The sequence below is a fragment of the Neospora caninum genome, chromosome III (genome assembly GCF_000208865.1).
Source record: "Neospora caninum Liverpool complete genome, chromosome III".
In the NCBI taxonomy this organism is placed as follows: Eukaryota; Apicomplexa; class Conoidasida; order Eucoccidiorida; family Sarcocystidae; genus Neospora; species Neospora caninum.
In genome coordinates, this window is record NC_018388.1 from 1537637 (window position 1) to 1553384 (window position 15748).

At 53.2% G+C, this 15748-nt stretch overlaps 3 protein-coding genes across 3 annotated transcripts in view; 2 read left to right on the plus strand and 1 right to left on the minus strand.

The window, feature by feature from the left end:
- The window catches only part of NCLIV_008660 (putative adenylate and guanylate cyclase catalytic domain-containing protein), a gene marked incomplete at both ends in the record, with an annotated part of 34792 nt that extends 33457 nt beyond the window's left edge, over positions 1-1335 (plus strand). The window contains 3 exons of the mRNA XM_003880382.1: positions 347-461; positions 617-776; positions 1271-1335. Of these exons, the coding sequence (XP_003880431.1) occupies positions 347-461; positions 617-776; positions 1271-1335 (340 nt within the window). The remainder of the gene's footprint in view (positions 1-346; positions 462-616; positions 777-1270) is intronic.
- Positions 1336-5480: 4145 nt separating this feature from the next.
- NCLIV_008670 (putative ribosomal protein L11) lies at positions 5481-7726 on the plus strand (the record flags this gene model as incomplete). The annotated part of the gene is made up of 5 exons (XM_003880383.1): positions 5481-5568; positions 6075-6174; positions 6570-6690; positions 7089-7196; positions 7601-7726. The coding sequence occupies 5 exons, from the start codon at positions 5481-5483 to the stop codon at positions 7724-7726; spliced, it is 543 nt and encodes a 180-aa protein (XP_003880432.1).
- Positions 7727-9457: 1731 nt separating this feature from the next.
- On the minus strand, positions 9458-14931 carry NCLIV_008680 (conserved hypothetical protein; the record flags this gene model as incomplete). The annotated part of the gene is made up of 9 exons (XM_003880384.1): positions 9458-9565; positions 9997-10692; positions 11026-11200; positions 11820-11875; positions 11974-12140; positions 12433-12518; positions 13007-13153; positions 13555-13742; positions 14539-14931. The coding sequence occupies 9 exons, from the start codon at positions 14929-14931 to the stop codon at positions 9458-9460; spliced, it is 2016 nt and encodes a 671-aa protein (XP_003880433.1).
- Positions 14932-15748: the final 817 nt, after the last annotated feature.

A 15748-nucleotide genomic window follows, 5' to 3' on the forward strand; every position in this document is an offset into this window, starting at 1 on the left:
TCTACATAGGGATCTGTATATTATATACTTATATATACATATATGCAGTTAGGATCTAGCTGGTTCTCGTGTATTTCTGTTCGCATGCTCTGCAAATCTGTATTTGAAGATATATGTATATATATGTATATATGACTACAGATACATCTGGTTTTTTCGTGGGCGGGGGTGGCATACGCGAATCTGGACCCTCAGCGGAGAGGACCGAGGTGTGCGTGTGGACCTAGAGGAAGCAACCGAGCGTTCCCAATGGTTTGTGTGTGGTGCGTGTCGATCCCTGTGTATTTCCACATTTTTGGCTTCATTGTGTATGTTTTGTCCTTGATTTCACTGCCTCTTTGCGCAGCCTTCGCGGGAATTATCGACGGAGATTTACCATTCTCGGGAGCGCCCCCCGCGTGCTCGGCCGTCGCCAGTCTCTGAAGGGTCATCAATTCGGATCCATTCCTCTCACTTCACACGTATGTCATGCACAGAGGGCATATATATATATATATATATATATATATATATATGCATAGATAGGTACTTCTGTGTAGACGTCCATGGATATGTTTCGATGGGTGACTATGTGTCCACATGTGTGCCAATGCGCATTTTTCTTGTTTGCGTTTAGGGGGGGTCGGGTCACGGTGACGAGCTGCGTCCGTTGGGAGAGGAAGAGCGTATGGACGGTTCAGCCGCCCCGTCGCATGCAGACCACACTCATCGTGAAGGAGAGGACGACGAGATTGACGGCTTGAGGCAACTCCGCAAAGAAATCGAACGTGCCGGAGGTGGGGCCCCACGATACCCGACACATGGAGGTGTTTGCTTCCCCACAACTCTCCTCTGGTTTTTCAGGGCCTCTTTGTAGAGCTCGGTGTGCACATACGCGCTGTGTACGGAGTTGCACTTTTCCTGTCTCACCGTCGTCTCTCACACAAAAGGACTATCTCTGCATCTCCATCTGCGTATATCTCTCCTCTACTGCAAATATGCATGTGCGTGTGCATATCTCCGCACCCATACGTACGTGGCTTGATATTCTGGACCTGTTGATTTAAAATCGTTATGCGTATCTATTGCGTAAGGAGTGCGTGCACTTGTTTACAGATGCATCTGGAGAGGTCTAGCTGTATATGGGTATCCTCGTTATATTCTGATACAAATATACATACATGCATCAGTTGTTTCCTTTTCATTTCTGAAGGGGTGAAAAATCTCCCTATGTGAGGCGGAAGACACAATTGGAGAGTCGTTGCCACTTCTTTGTTTCGCTTTTTTCCAGGTGTGACTTTAGATGTCTCGCCTTCGGAGTTTGCATCGGTTCCCGGCTCGCCGCCCGCGCCTTAAAAGGGCCGATGGTCATCGGCGGCATTTCGACTTTCTTCGTTCCTTTCCTTCACTGAAAGCCGCGGAGGTCCGACCGAGAGACTCGCCGACAGTGTCTGTGTCCTTTCTCCCGAGAGCGCGGAGTGTCTGAGGCCGCTACGTTCAAGAGAGAGGGTGCAGGAAGGCGACAAGGAGGGGAAGGAGGGCGCCAGAGAGAAGAGCCGGAAAGGAGCGAGAGTTAGGGTGTACTAGGAGCAAGCACGCAGGGAGGAGGACAAGCTCTTCAATCCCCACGGAGACGAATGGAAAGAAGAAGAAAAAGCAAGCGAGAGAAGGGAAGGAGGCGGGGACGTGACGCCCATCTCCAGCGACTAATTTTTTCAATCCTGGATCCGCGTCGACTCAGCGCCCCTCCAAACGGCGTTCAGCAGATCGCGACGGAGAAGAACAGGAAGATGTTTGGCATTCTGGGTTGTCACTTGTCGCCTTTTTGCGGTGTACATCTACGTCGTTGTGTTTCTTGTACCAGTCACGTTCGGTGGTTTGCTCCTTTCCGTCCTCTGTTCCCTGTCTTCTCCAGAACTTTTGCCTTTTGATCTCCGAATCCTGCTTCTTCTGCCTTCTCGTTTCGAACCCGTCGTGTTTTTGCTTCCCTTCACGGGTCCTTACGTGGAGTGTCATCTCTGCTTTCGTTTGTCAATGGCCTTCAACGACGGCCTCCGTTTTGTCGTTTTGCTGGTTTCTTGTTTGCGATAGTTATCGCTTCCGGTCCTAGCTCAGGCGTTTGTCTTCATGTTGTCGTGCTCCTTCACGAGCCTCGCCTGTTGGGTGGCTCTTCTGTCTCCAGTCTCCCCAAGCTGTTTCCGAATCCCACAAATGGTCCTCCCGCAGTCTGTACACCTCATACGCGGCTGCATATTTCTCTTTTCTTGTCACGCGGCAGCGACAACGCGAACACATATGGCGGAAAACCCAAAGTGGATATGCATGCATATGTCTGTTCAAACGCAAGAGGATCGTGGTGTCTTGAGGATCACACTGTCTTGCCTTGCAAGAAACGGTCACTCTTGTGATGATGCGGGAGACCCCTACTCACGTTTTGCTCTATGCGCTTCTCATGGTCACTCCACAGAACAGAAACAATCGGATCCATGGAGACAAATATTTTATCATCCGCATGCAGTGGCTAATGTAGATCATGGAGGTGAAGACAGCCTACATAGATGTATATATATATATATATATATATATATATATATCGGTAGATAAACTGACGGGTGCAGGTAATTCACTTGTAGGCCGTCTGTGCAAATACATATATATAGGTAGACAGATAGATAGATATAGCGACGGATGTACATGTCCAAACATGTTCCTTGTATTGCGTCCGTTTATCATTGGAAACTTGATGTATCGAGAGAGCAGTCGCAAGGTCGTTTCCTTCCTCGTCTCGTAGACAAAGATGGTGAGGTCATGTCTGCCTGTCAACTGGACGCAGACGGGTATATGCACCTGAAACTGTCGGTTTCTTCGCGGCAGTTTGGGTTTTTCCCCGTCTTCCGAGACGTTTACCGCGTGCTTGAGTTGCATCCTCACCATCGCGTTCTTATCTTTGCTGCAAATCTTCGTCACTGGAGAGACACAGGCGTACACTCGAGACACAAGAAACTCCAGATCCTGTCGGATGTGTCTCGTTTTAGCCTACAAGGCCCAGGCCGCTGCTTGGCGCTGTTCTCACCCCCTTCGACTTTCTGAGTGCCCGCCAGAAGTTGCGCACGCTTCCTCTTCTTGCTGTGTCCTTGAGGGTGAGCGGCTCTTCGTCGCACAAACTGCTTTTTCTTCCTTTTCTTCGCACCGACTCCTGGCCACGGCGACAAGAAAACTCTTCTGTCTTCTTTGCATCTCAAACTCTGCGTGAGCGCTTGTCTCCTGTTCTCTCGACTCCATTCTTTTCCTTCTCCCTCGCTGCCCTTATTCCAACTTTGGGATCCTCGGGAGCGGCATCTACGTTGACTTCCCTAACCCTGCAATTTAGGGTGGTTTTCCACGATGCCGCGATGATAAAACCTTAATATCGCGATCCTTTCACGTGCTGTCGCAGATTTTCTCGCTTGTGCCTGCTGCCGATTTCTTCTTCAGTGTTCACAGCGGTGTCCTCGGCCTCTTCTCCACCAAAACTGATACCCAGCATATGATGTTTGGGGTGCTCCGCTCTGTTCGCGGCCTCTCTTTTCTTACGGGAACATTCCCTTCCACATTTCTTGGCCCATCCCTCGAAATGTCGTTTCCTCCACATGCACAAGTTTGCCGCCGGTTATCTTGTCCGATGAGACACCACTCAGCTACGTTCGGGGCGCTTTCTCCTCGCCTTTCCAGCCTTCCTGTCGTGTTTCAAAAGTGCAGCCTGTCTGTATGTGTGCCGCGAGGAGCTTCGCGGCGCTGACCTTTCCTGACGGCTTCGACGTGTCCGTTGCTCCTCTCCTTCCGTCTTCTGAACCTTTCGCCATCGCACTCGACCGGTGCGCGTCGAAGAGCTCTGTGTGTTTGTGTGGAGTGGTCCAGGATCACTATCTCTTCTTTTTGTTTCTTTTCTCCCTGTCCAGAAGGCAGCCTCTGCCTCTCTGGCCTTCTCAGAACCCCCTTTTGGTTTCTCCGGCCACCGCGATTGAATTTCTCCCAATTTTTTGTGGTAGCTCTGTCTGTCTTTGTGTCTCTGATTCGTACATCCTGTCTGCGCCTTTTCTCAAAACCCTTCCCTCTTACGCGGTGTGGTCTGTGTGCCTGCAATGACACTTCTCTGTCTCTTCAACTCCAGGCCGGTGCTGGCATTTCCCGATCCTCTCTCTCCTAGTTCTCGCTTCTCGCTCCCAGTGGCAAACACTTTGTCATCCTGCATCCCCGTTTCTCTCTTTCTGGTTCTCCTTCCTCCTCATGCTGTTTCTCATCTTTTTCCCCGCTTCTTATTTCTTCTTCTTTCAGCACTTCTCTTTTCGGCTTTCTCGCCCTTGGGTTTAAGCTGCTCGATGCGAGCAACACAGCGCGCTATCATCGGGATATGTGCGAAGAAAGATATCACTTTAACTGAAACCGCCATCTCTCCATTTTCCCCGAAGGCCCCCCGAAGGGCCGCATCCCAGAAAACGGAAAACCGAGAGGGAACGGTTTCCGGCGACTCTCGCCAAGAGCAGAGATGAATTTTAGCTTCGAAGCATGCGAGTCAAATATAGCTGGCGAAGCTGCATGCGACAGAGTGTCATCCGACGACTGTCTGTCGAGAAGTCGGCTCGCTTCTCACCGAAAAATTGACTGTTGGCCAAAGAAAAACAAGAGTCTACCCTCAGTTCTCCCTCTTCTCACCCTTCTTCGCCGTCTCGCTGGCTTCTACCCTTCGCTGTCCTCCCAGTTTGTATCGCCGCCGCTGCCCCCCCGACGGGCTCCGCGCAGGCTAAAATTTCCCGTCCGTTCTTTTCGCGACGAAGCCAGCGAATGGACGCCACACTTTCCAGGTCCCAAGAGAATGATCTCTTGAAGCCCAAACAAGACAGATATGCACAGTTTCCATTAGTCTGCCGAGGTGTGTGCCTTCTCGTCGTGAAGCGCCTGGAGACTGAGATTTGGCGAATCTCCGCAAATCTGTAGCGAGAGATTCAGATACAAAGGTATCAGGCATTGCAGAGCAGAAGCAAGCGGTGTTAAGCTTTTCTTTTGTCTTCCTTCGCGTCCATCTCTTCCGATGCTTCCAGCGCTCTACCTTTGAGTTCGTTTCCCCCCGCTTCCTCAGCTGTCTGTACACCCCAAGGTCGTGTCCGACGGCAGCCCTTGGATGTGTCCACCTGAGATCGGATTCATTGGCGGCTTTTCCAGGCAGTAGCCTTCGGGTTATTTCGCTCTAACGCTCTTGGCATTCGCCCTCCTACCTGTATGCGGCCATTTCCTTTTCGCCCTCACGTTGTTCATGTCCTTTTCGTCGTCCGTCAGCAATTATCCTCTTCCGAGTTTGCGGTCCTCTGCTGTTTCTTCACGCCTTTTTCCACCTCGTGCATCTGTCCCTCTGCTTCTCATTCCTTCTTTCGCACCGTCCGCTGACCTTTTCTGCGCTCGCCCCTGCGCGGCACTCCTCGGCCTGCTGTGCTCCCACACTGCTCTTTTACTCGACTGTCTTCGCCATGTCGGTGGTTGGCCGATTCCGGCTGATCGTGCCAGCGGCGACTGCGAAGCCGTCGCCCGCCATCGGACAAACTCTGGGTCCCCTCGGTACGTGTCTTCTCCCCCCGTCTTTCTCCTTTCTCCTCCGGATCGGCCCTTCCTGTCGTTTCTGCTCCGCGGTTGCCGCCCCTTTGGTCCTCATCTTCCCACTCACACCTAGAGGCGCACATCCAGTGAGATGCATATGCAGAGATGTGTAGTCCGCATGTGCGCATCCAAAGTGTGTGCTGTCTTTAGCGGTCAGCCGTATATCCATATACTTTTGCCTCTCTTTCTTTACCTTCCTCTGTCTTTCTCTTGCTTTACCTTCCTCTGCCTTTCTCTTGCTTTACCTTCCTCTGTCTTTCTCTTCCTTTACCTTCCTCTGTCTTTCTCTTCCTTTACCTTCCTCTGTCTCTCTCCTTCGCCCTCTTCCTCTGTCTCTCTCCTTCGCCCTCTTCCTCTTTCTCTCTCTTTCGCTTCTTTATCTCGCTTGCTCCGCTTCTCTCCCTTCCTCGTTCTTTTTCTCTTGAATTGGTGCATGGTGTGTTTTTTCGCTCTTTCGCGTTTCTCAGGCATCAACATGATGCAGTTTTGCAAAGAGTTCAACGCACGCACGGCGAAGGTTCGCCCCGAGGTGCCGCTTCAAGTCACCATCGTCCCCCTCACAGACAGGTAGAAGCTCGCCATGAGGCATCGCCACGTCTCGCTTTGGGCTGTATCTCCGCTTTCTTTCCCCGTCCCATAACACCTCTCGGTTTGTTGTTTCCGCCTTTTTCCTCTGCATGTGCGGTCTGTTGTCTTTCGTGTCATGATTTTCTGTGGACAAGAGCCGGTACTGCCACACTCAGATATTCCTACAGCTTGTATACAAAAATGTTGGTTTTTCAAATATAGGCTGGACACCACTATACTTAATGCACTTAACATGATGGTCATGAAAAGCACAAAGACCTAACAACACTTGCTTCTTCAGCGCCTTTCTTTTTCCTCTCGGCGCCCGTCTTCGCTCTGCGTCCGCATCCACAATATCACTTTGCTCTTTTCACCTTTCTGACTGTTTCTCGCAGATCCTACAAATTCAGCATTCGCGCCCCCAGCAACATTTGGTTTCTGCTCCGAACTGCGAGGTGCCCGATGGGCAGTGAATCCCCAGGCCACCAAAGTGTCGGAAACGTCACCCTTAAAGAGGTAAGGAAAGCCGCACCTCACAGCCAGGTTCACATCTCCATGTGTGGGCAACGATCTGTAGGAAGCAACCCGTCAGCTCGTCTCACCTAACCACAGACATCCTTCCGACACATGTCTCAATATACACACGTGATGCATGCACATAAACTTTGTTTTGGCTATATATGTGAGATATACATATATATGTGAGATATACATATATATGTACATTTGGTTAGACATGCGTCAGCGTTTCCAAAAAGGGTCTTCGGCGAGTCAGATACAGCCGAAAGGATTCGCTGAAGCAGTTTGTTGGGGGGAAGAGGAAGGCATGTCGAAAACGAGATGCACAGGAGCGACTGGGACATGAGAAAAGCAGGCACCTCGCAGCGCGCTTACTTTCTTTTGCTGTTTTTCAGATTTATCACATCGCGAAGTGCAAGAGCATGGACTGGCCTTTGATCGGCATGTCGCTTCGGGGCATTTGCCGCTCTCTCATCGGCACGGCACGTGCCGCAGGCATCGAGGTGCGTCTCCGTTGATCCCCCCCGTCACAGGCTTATCTCTCCATTCGCGCAGATGCACGCATCTCTATCACATCCACGCATGCGCCTATGCCGATCTGTGCAACTCCCTCTTTCTCGCTGTCGGTATATCGATATGTGCATGTGTGCATATCCCAGATGCTCGTGCAATTGTCTTGTCGCTTCCACGTGCTGCCGCGTGTGAGTCTGTATCTCTCGACCGATACATGTGTACATATATATATATATATATATATACGTATATTTGTAGAAACAAACGGATTGATTGTCAGCTGGATAGAATTAACTATGGAGACTCACTATCGTAGGCTCCTGCATCATGCAAAGGTCGGCTTTTGTCCGGATGTCGTCCATCGTTCCCAGTGTGTTGCTGTCGTGTGCTGTAGATAAGCCGAGAGATCTTGCCAGCCTACCACAAGCGCGACTACACAGATGTTCAGGCTCTCGAGAGCATGCGCAAAGACATGCGGCAACGGAAGAAAGCCGCCAAACGAGCGTCGGCGAAAAAATGAACGCTGAGAGACTGCCCCGAGGCATTGCATTTCCTTGTTTTCGTCTTCCATGTCCTTCTTTCGTTATCACTTTCCTCCGTATGTTCTCTCCTGCGACTTCCCGCACTCGCGGCACCTTCCAATGCTGCGTCCTGTTCTACCGACCTCTCCAATTCTTCTCGCTTCTGCGTGTCTACTATCTCTTCGTCTTTTCTTATCTTCTCTCTCCTTTCGCCTTGCTTCTTTTCTGTTTTCAATTGTTTTTCCTGTCGATTTGTCCAGTACCCCCGCGGCATGTCGGCGGCACTCTGTATAGCTCCACTTGAACAGGCGTCTTCGCTGTGCGCCGTGGGATTTTTCTCAAACTCCGCGTTTCCGTAAATCGCGGTACACTGTTTAGCCGCGAGGCTCTATTTTCCCCGGGATCAACGCGCAGGCCAGAGATGAGCCTTCGGCGCAGAGTGGAAGCATCACCCAGAGGCGCGGACACAGAGAGAAGGCGACAGAGAGAAAGACAGAAAGAGAGAGAGACAGAGAGATCCAGGACTTGAAGGAGACGCGCGTGGAGGAGTGGAACCCTTGTCTAGCATCACAAATTTGCGTCAGGACGCAAAGGTGACAAAAGTGAAACCACCGATTCACACAGGAAGCTTCAGAGACAGCGAAAAAAGGAGACGGAAAGTTACAGGGTGTAACTTACGATCGCCTACCATTCGACAGAGGCGCAGATCTATGCGATGGTACTTTACAGAGAAAACGCTCCTGTCGATAGGCGTGTAGACGCCCTTAACCAAAACATTCACAAAAAATGGGCGTATCCACTTGACTCGTCAGTTTCCAGGGGCGCGAAGGACACATTCATGCATATACAAATATATCTAGATGTACATGCTTATTACATGTTTATACGTTTAACCATAAAGGGGTTAACGAACGAAACGACCTGAAACCCGAGATTTTTCTCGGGGCGAGCGAGACGGGATCTGGAAAGGCGAGTAAACGGGCGTATTGGTTTCAGCGACGAACGGGAAAAGAAGTGAGCAGACGGGCCCTCAAGCCAGGCGTCGTCTCCCTTTCGCTCCATCGGAGAAAACCAAAGGAGTCGCCGTGCAGACCGATGAGAGAGAGAGGACGCGGACCGGTCTCGCTTGGCTTTCACCTTTCAGAGAGCGGGAAAGGGCGCCGAGAGACAGCAGAGGAGACACAGCGGGGACGCGGGGCCGTTTTCCCCTGCTCGCCGACGCAGATCCGCTGGGCTCCAGAGACCCACCCAGAACCTGCGTGGCGCTGGGGAACTCGCCAGCGAGGATTTACGCGAACCGAAGGCAGAGAGACAGGAGCATGCGCGACGGCCGGCGAACGTCGAATCCTGGAGACGCGCACATCCTCGCCGCAGATCTTCGCACGCACGGGCTTTTCACCAGATCCACACCGAGTCAGATGTCTCTTCACAGAAATCTAGACACCTGGGTGAAGAGAAAAGAGAGAGCGAGAAAGAAACGCCAAAATGTGCGCCTGACGCGGCCCTCTCCACTAAAAGGCCCGTCCTGCACACGGATTCCAGCCACCCCTCCTTTCGTCCTTCTCGTCTCGTCTCCCCGGCTGTTTCGGCCCCTGCCTTTTCCCCCGGCTCTCTGTCTCCGCCGTTTTTGCCGTTCCCCTCCCTTGGACTCGCTCGGGGTCGTTGTCCACTCCTCTGCGTCGTCTCGCCCCGCGCCTCGGAGCCGTCGGCTGTCCATTTGTCCTTCCCTTCTACTGAATCTTGCATGCGCCACAGCACTTCTTGGCCTTGACCTTTTCGGCAGGGGGACAGCTGGGCGAAACGCCCGTTGAGTTCTTCGACTCCACCGCGCCTCCAGTCTGCAGGAGCAGCGCAGCATAGCCCAGTGCGATGGGCAACAGACTGCAGAGACGCCGAAGCGACGCCCGGAAACCGGCGCTTCGCAAATCGCGGCGGAAGTCAACCGCCGGACAGACACGCGACCAAGACAAGAGCCACGCAGCCACGCGTGCAAGGCGAAAACGCACACACGGGACGCCAGGTTAGACAAACCTCGGCCAGGAAAGGAGAATGGTGCACATACACAGGGGATAAAGGGACCAAACACGCGCCACACTGCCTGTTTTTGCCCGTTCGAAAAGCCCAAGGATCCCTCCCTCCCCTTCCCCCCCCCCCCCCCCCCCCGTCTCCGTGCGTCTCCTTCCCCCCTGAAATCCTCAGGCCTTTCCCCGCCCACGCCTTTCGCCTCCTCCCCGCTCTTCTGTCTTGTTTTCCTCTCATCGCAGCGTACCTCCTGGTTCGTGACAACCTCGGCTTCTGCCTCGGCTGGGGCATCGTCCTTCGCCGTTTCGACAGCCGCCGGGGCCGTGTCCTTTTCCTCGCTTTTCGCGTCGGCCGCGCCCTCGCTGTTCGGCGCTTGGCTGTCGACTGCCCGCAGTGACTCTGCAGGCTTGGACAGCCGCCTGCTGATAGAGCCTCCCACGAGTCCAGGAGCCTCCGCAGCTTCTGGCAAGGGCCCCGTCTCTCCTGGCGCTTGTCCATCTCCCTCCCCTTCCTTCTCGCCTCTCTCTTTCCCAGTCTCGCCCTGTTCTCCGCCGCTCGCTTCCTTCTCTGCATGCGCCTTCTCGCCTCGGTCGCCGAGAGCTTCCGAAGCGGCGTCTGGCGCGCTCGCGTGGGGGTCTGCATGCGGGGTGGCCCCAGCCGTCACAAGCGAACAGCTCTGGCGTTTGAGCATGGAAAAAACGGACGACTTCTTGCGCAGAGTCGTCGATTTGTGCGTTTTTATGGACACGGTCCGCGCCTTGTGCGTCGCCGCCTCCACAGCGGCGAGGGCCTCTGCGGTCGCCTGATCGGCCAGCGTGACGGGGGCATCCGGCGCTGGAAGGCCGCATGCAGGATAGACGCGAGACGCCTCGAAGCTCCACTGAATTGGCAGCGTGCACGCGCCTTCCCAGACGACACCGAAGGAGGTGAAGCGATCGACCGCCTGAAGAAAAGAAACATATACCGCGAGGAAAAAGCCTAGCCAGAAAAAAAAAGAAGGAACGTCTACGTCTTCAAAGATTCATGAGCGTGTCCTCTACGCAGACGGGAGAGAAGCCGCTGGGGGCCGAGCCCCGGGAAACGCAGACACAGGAAGCAACAAGGGGGAAGAAAGGAACACAAAAAAGAGAGGTGGAATCGCCTCACTCGTGCGGCCGAACAGAATTCAAAAGCGAGGCTGTGTCGCCCCGAAAGAAAGCTGAGGTTCTCCCCCCTCTTCGAGTGTCTCCAGGTTCTTGCTGTTGGAACGCGCACCCGCAACACTAGCGGTGCTTACCAGCATCGGGGGCTCGGAGGGGAGAGTCTCTGTGGGCGCCTTGGCGTCGGTGTTAAAAGGGCCGGGGGCGAGCGGGAAGGGGTAAAAATCCCGAATCTCATCGCGTGAGCCTCCGTAGTGCTTCTCCAGCTGGTGCGGCGCGTACTCTTTGAGAAGCTCCGATTCAAACCCGTTCCTGCCCAAGAAAGAACCCCACGCACGCGGCACACATACATACAGCCATATATATACATATATATGTATATATATATGTATATATGTATATATATGTATATATACATGTGTACTTACAAACCTAGGTATATATATATATATATATATATATATATATATATGCGCATACCCATCTACATACAGACTTAGATACATACTCACATATGCATGCACACATATTGCAATTATAGACACACGCATGGATGCATGAACATATAGATGCAAGTGTCGACGGACGGTTGACATGCGCCGGCACATGAAGCCGTGCTGAGAGAGCGGGCACGGGACGGGAAGGAGATTTTGCTTCCGCGAGGCCTCCGAGGAAACTGGCCTGGCGACGCGAGCCGTTACGTTCTAAGGAAGGACGTCGGATGCGTCTCTTTTTTCACTGCTCTGGACCGATCAGGATCCTTTAGCCCTACAGTGGAACCTGAACTCCATGTGTGTGCACGTAACCTCTAGATACATATACATGTGTTTCTATATCGTAGGTAAACATGTGTATCTCGAGGTGAGCGCACACGTCCGCTCTGGTCCTCTCTTGGGCGAAGCTGGTTGTCCGCGTGACTTGCCTGTAAAACTTCATTTTCTGTTGCTGCACTTCTGTGAGGAATTGCTTCGCGATGCTCCAGACCGTCTGCAGGCACGAGAGGCGGAAACGAGACCGAGACAGTCGGTGAGGCCCCGGCGCGGTCGCCTTGTCGGGCTCTCTACGGCACGATTTCCAGCGGTTACCTGGACGAAGAAGGAGTCGTTGATGATCCACATGCGATGGAGCCGGAAAGGGAACTGCTTCGTCAGAGTGTTGACCATGTCGGTGAGTGCGCTGATCGGGAACTGGTGGAGTGGTACGGCCCGCACGTCGAAGAGGACAACGCAGGTCTCCACGACGCCAGGAACCACTGCGGAAAGACGAAACGCATGCAGCAGATTTCATGCATAGCAAAGGATTTCAAAGCGCAGAAAGGAGGCGAAAATACGGGGCGAAACAGCTGGAGATTTGGGGAGGGAGATGCGAAAAGAGGCGGGGCTGGCACACGCAGGATACCAACACGGAAACAGGCGCGGTTAATTTTATAACGGGGAGACGTGCACGCACCAAGGAAACGACGAAAAGGAGGAAGCGGAGGAGAACGGGGAAGAGAGGATAACGACGAAGAGAGGAGAACGAGGAAGAGAAGGAGAGGGACTTACTGAGGAATCGGAGAGCCCATTCGAAGCAGAAGATCGTGAGCTTTTTGAAGAGTTCCGGGCTGGTTGTCTTTGGGAGCCGCGACAGTCTGAAAGGACAGAGACACCAGCAAGGCCCGAGGGTCGCAGGCTACGGGCGAAGACTGAACGAGTCACGCGGCCGCCGCAAAAGAAGGCTCCGCCGATCCCGGAGAGAGCGACAAACGAGGAAGCGGGGACAGGGCACTGCGGAAGCGAGGAGACAGCTTGCAGAGAAAGGGGCGGGACGCGCACAAAGTCGTCAGAGGAGGCGCCCGCCAACGGAGAGAACAACCGGGGCAGCGGGGCGACTCTCGAATACGAACCCACGCATGGTCGCGGACCACGGAGGCGGGAGAGCAAAAAGGAAAGGAAAGAAAGAGGAAAGGAAAAAGAGAAAAGGAAAAGAGGAAAGAAAAAGACAGGGAAAGCGGAAAAACGGGAAAACAGAGCGGAAAGAGGAGAGCGACGAAAAGGCAGCAGAGGAGACGAGAAACCTGTGGTAAGCACAGACAGACGTCAAAGGCAGAGACGGTCTCGGGCCTCGCTCCAGTCTCACCTGACAATCAGCAAAGGCCGCAGGGAGGGGTCACGCCCCACCCAGTACATGACGCCGAGTTTCAAAAGTTCGGCGAGATGTGGCTCTGCGTCACTCAGCGGGTAAAATTCACGCCGCCACTCAACCATCTGCTGCGCATGCTCGAAGCTGAACACAAAACGCCACACACCGCTGCCACGCGCATCACACTCCCCTGTTTGCTGGGCACACACATATACACAATCCCATATATATAATATATGAATATATATGTATATGTGTGTTGGAGTGTTTCGACAAACGTGGAAGTAAGTGAGGCAACAGACTAGATGCATTAGCGTAGACACACGGGGGAAGCGAGGAAGAGAAAGACTCGCTCGCACGAAACGTACACCTTCACACAGAGACGTTAATTCATCCATAGATGATATATACATAGATGACACAGATGTAGGGGTCTACGTATCGGTAAGTTAAGTGCGGGTTTCGCTGTGTGTCGTGTGCGTGTGGCGTCGGCGAGGTGAAACTTTTTTTTGTCGCGGTATCGCTTGTCTTTTTGCTCGCTTCACCTCTTGTTGAGTGCGTCGTCGGGGTATTTGCGTTTGCAGAACCACAGAACGCGGAGGAGTTGAGGCTCCATGAAGTAGGGAATGGCCCAATTGCGCTCGACGCAGAGAGCGCGGAACTGAGCAATCCATTCCTGTTCGTCCTCCGACAGCGGCGTGTGGAAGAAGACTTGCCGAATGCATACTTCCTTCTGCAAAAACGGAGGCAGCTCCAGTGGGAAAGGTGGGAGTCGCCACGGAGAGACGCCGACGAACAGGAAACAGAAACTCGGGAGCGGGTCACTGCATGCTTCGCAGGGGCGGTGTCCCAAGTCAAGAGAGAACAAGCGAGAGAGAGAAAGAGAAAGAAAAGCGATGCGAGAGGGGGGGGAAAGAGAGAGACGATGTCCGAGCGAGGAAGAGAGTGTAAGAGAGAGAGGAAGAGAGAGAGAGCACATCCGCGGGAAGGAGAGGGGGAGAACGACGGAAAAAAAGGGAGAACGACAGGAAGAAACAGCGAAAGAGTGAAAGGGAGAGAGAACGAGAGCATACGAGAGAGAAGGCAAGAGAGGAGTGGGAGGAAGGCAGACACAGACAAAGAGACGACGAGAGGGAGAAAGAGAGAGAGACGATCGAGGGACGCGTCTTCTGGGCTTTTTTCGCTTTGGCTAGCAACAGAGGGAAACAAGCAAGAAATCGAAGAGCAGCGACGCATGCAAAAAAGAGTAACAGGCGAAGCAGGGGAACGGCGAATGCGAAAATCGGATCCAAGCAGATCAGGTTCCGTCCTTTCCACCGCCGTAAACACACATACCTCAGCAGGCCGCATGGCTGCTTCCACATGCATATCCACATGCATAAGCAAGCAAGTTTTGTGGATCTACATGGACTGTGGATGTGTGTGCCTATATCTATTTTCATCTATGTACATACATGGGTTCATATATATATATATATATATATATATATATATGCCTGTTTGCCTCTCGCTCCGGGTGTGAATCTTACCGAAGTCCCCTTGAAGAAGTATTTGAAGATTTCATCGGCACTTGGTTTATGCTTGAGCGCCTCGACGGGGAGACAGGTTGGATGGGGCGGTGAGTGAACGTCGAGAGACCACTGCCATCCGAAGTTGTCCAGTTCGCTTTCGGTCATGGGGGGAAACGTGTAGCTCGCGGCCCCATCGGCGTGGTGATGATGCGCAAGCTGTCGACTTTGTAGGAGCGCAGTCTCTCCAGGCGTGAGGCTCTTTCCAGGTGAAGACGAAGAGGCAGTTGCAGGCACATTCATCTTCGGTTCTTCTGTCGCAGACGCCGGCGCTTGCTCAGGAACCTCCCGAAAATCTTCTGCGACTGGGCCGGCGGAGGCGGGGAGCTCGGAAAGCGAGGCCGCCGCCGACATCTTCAACAAAAGACGAGAAACAAAGGAGACGGGAAGTGAAGAGGTGGAGAAGGAAGGAGACAGAGAACGCCGCGAGACACAGCGAGAAAGATGGAGAGAAAGGGAAGACAAGAAGCTGGACGCGGTGGAGCGACAGGCGAACGGTGGAGACAGCCGGAATCAACAAAAGAGCCGTAGTCTGAGAGACTGTTCTGGCAAGGCTTGTCAAATGCAGGAAAGGCTGAAAATGCACAGAGGCACCGAAGCGTCTTCTTCGGGGAAGTTTAAGGCTGTTGAACAGTTTTTACGGTGATACGATTTGTCACACTCGCGCTACAGCCTCCCCTCGGGAGGGGCAGACAACCCGGAGACAGTGAAAGGAGACTGACAAAGACGGGTGCGCCCCAGAGACCCACACAGGAAAGGAGGGGCGGAGAGGCGAGCACGCGCAGAGACAGAACGCGCGAGAGAAAACGCGGGAAAAAGGCGGGAAGACGAGTAGAGACAGGCAAGGCACAACGATCCAGCAGAATGTGTATTTTCGAGGAAACCGCGTTGAAGCGAAAAGGCGCGGTTGGAGCGAGAACGAAGTCTACAAGGAGCGTGGCAGCCCAGAGAGAGCCGAACAAAAAGACGCCGAAGAGACGGACCACGCCACGCGTTTCTGCCGTCACAGGTTGATGCTGGTCAGCCACGTCGCGATGACACAAGACAAAAGAGGAGCAAGCGACAGCGAGAGAGAACAAGACGGAGAGGCCACGCGTCCTTCCGCTCGTCCCTGCTTTTCTGCTTGGGCTCTGTCTCTTTCTCGTCCTCAGCCTGAAGGGTGTGAGGAGTG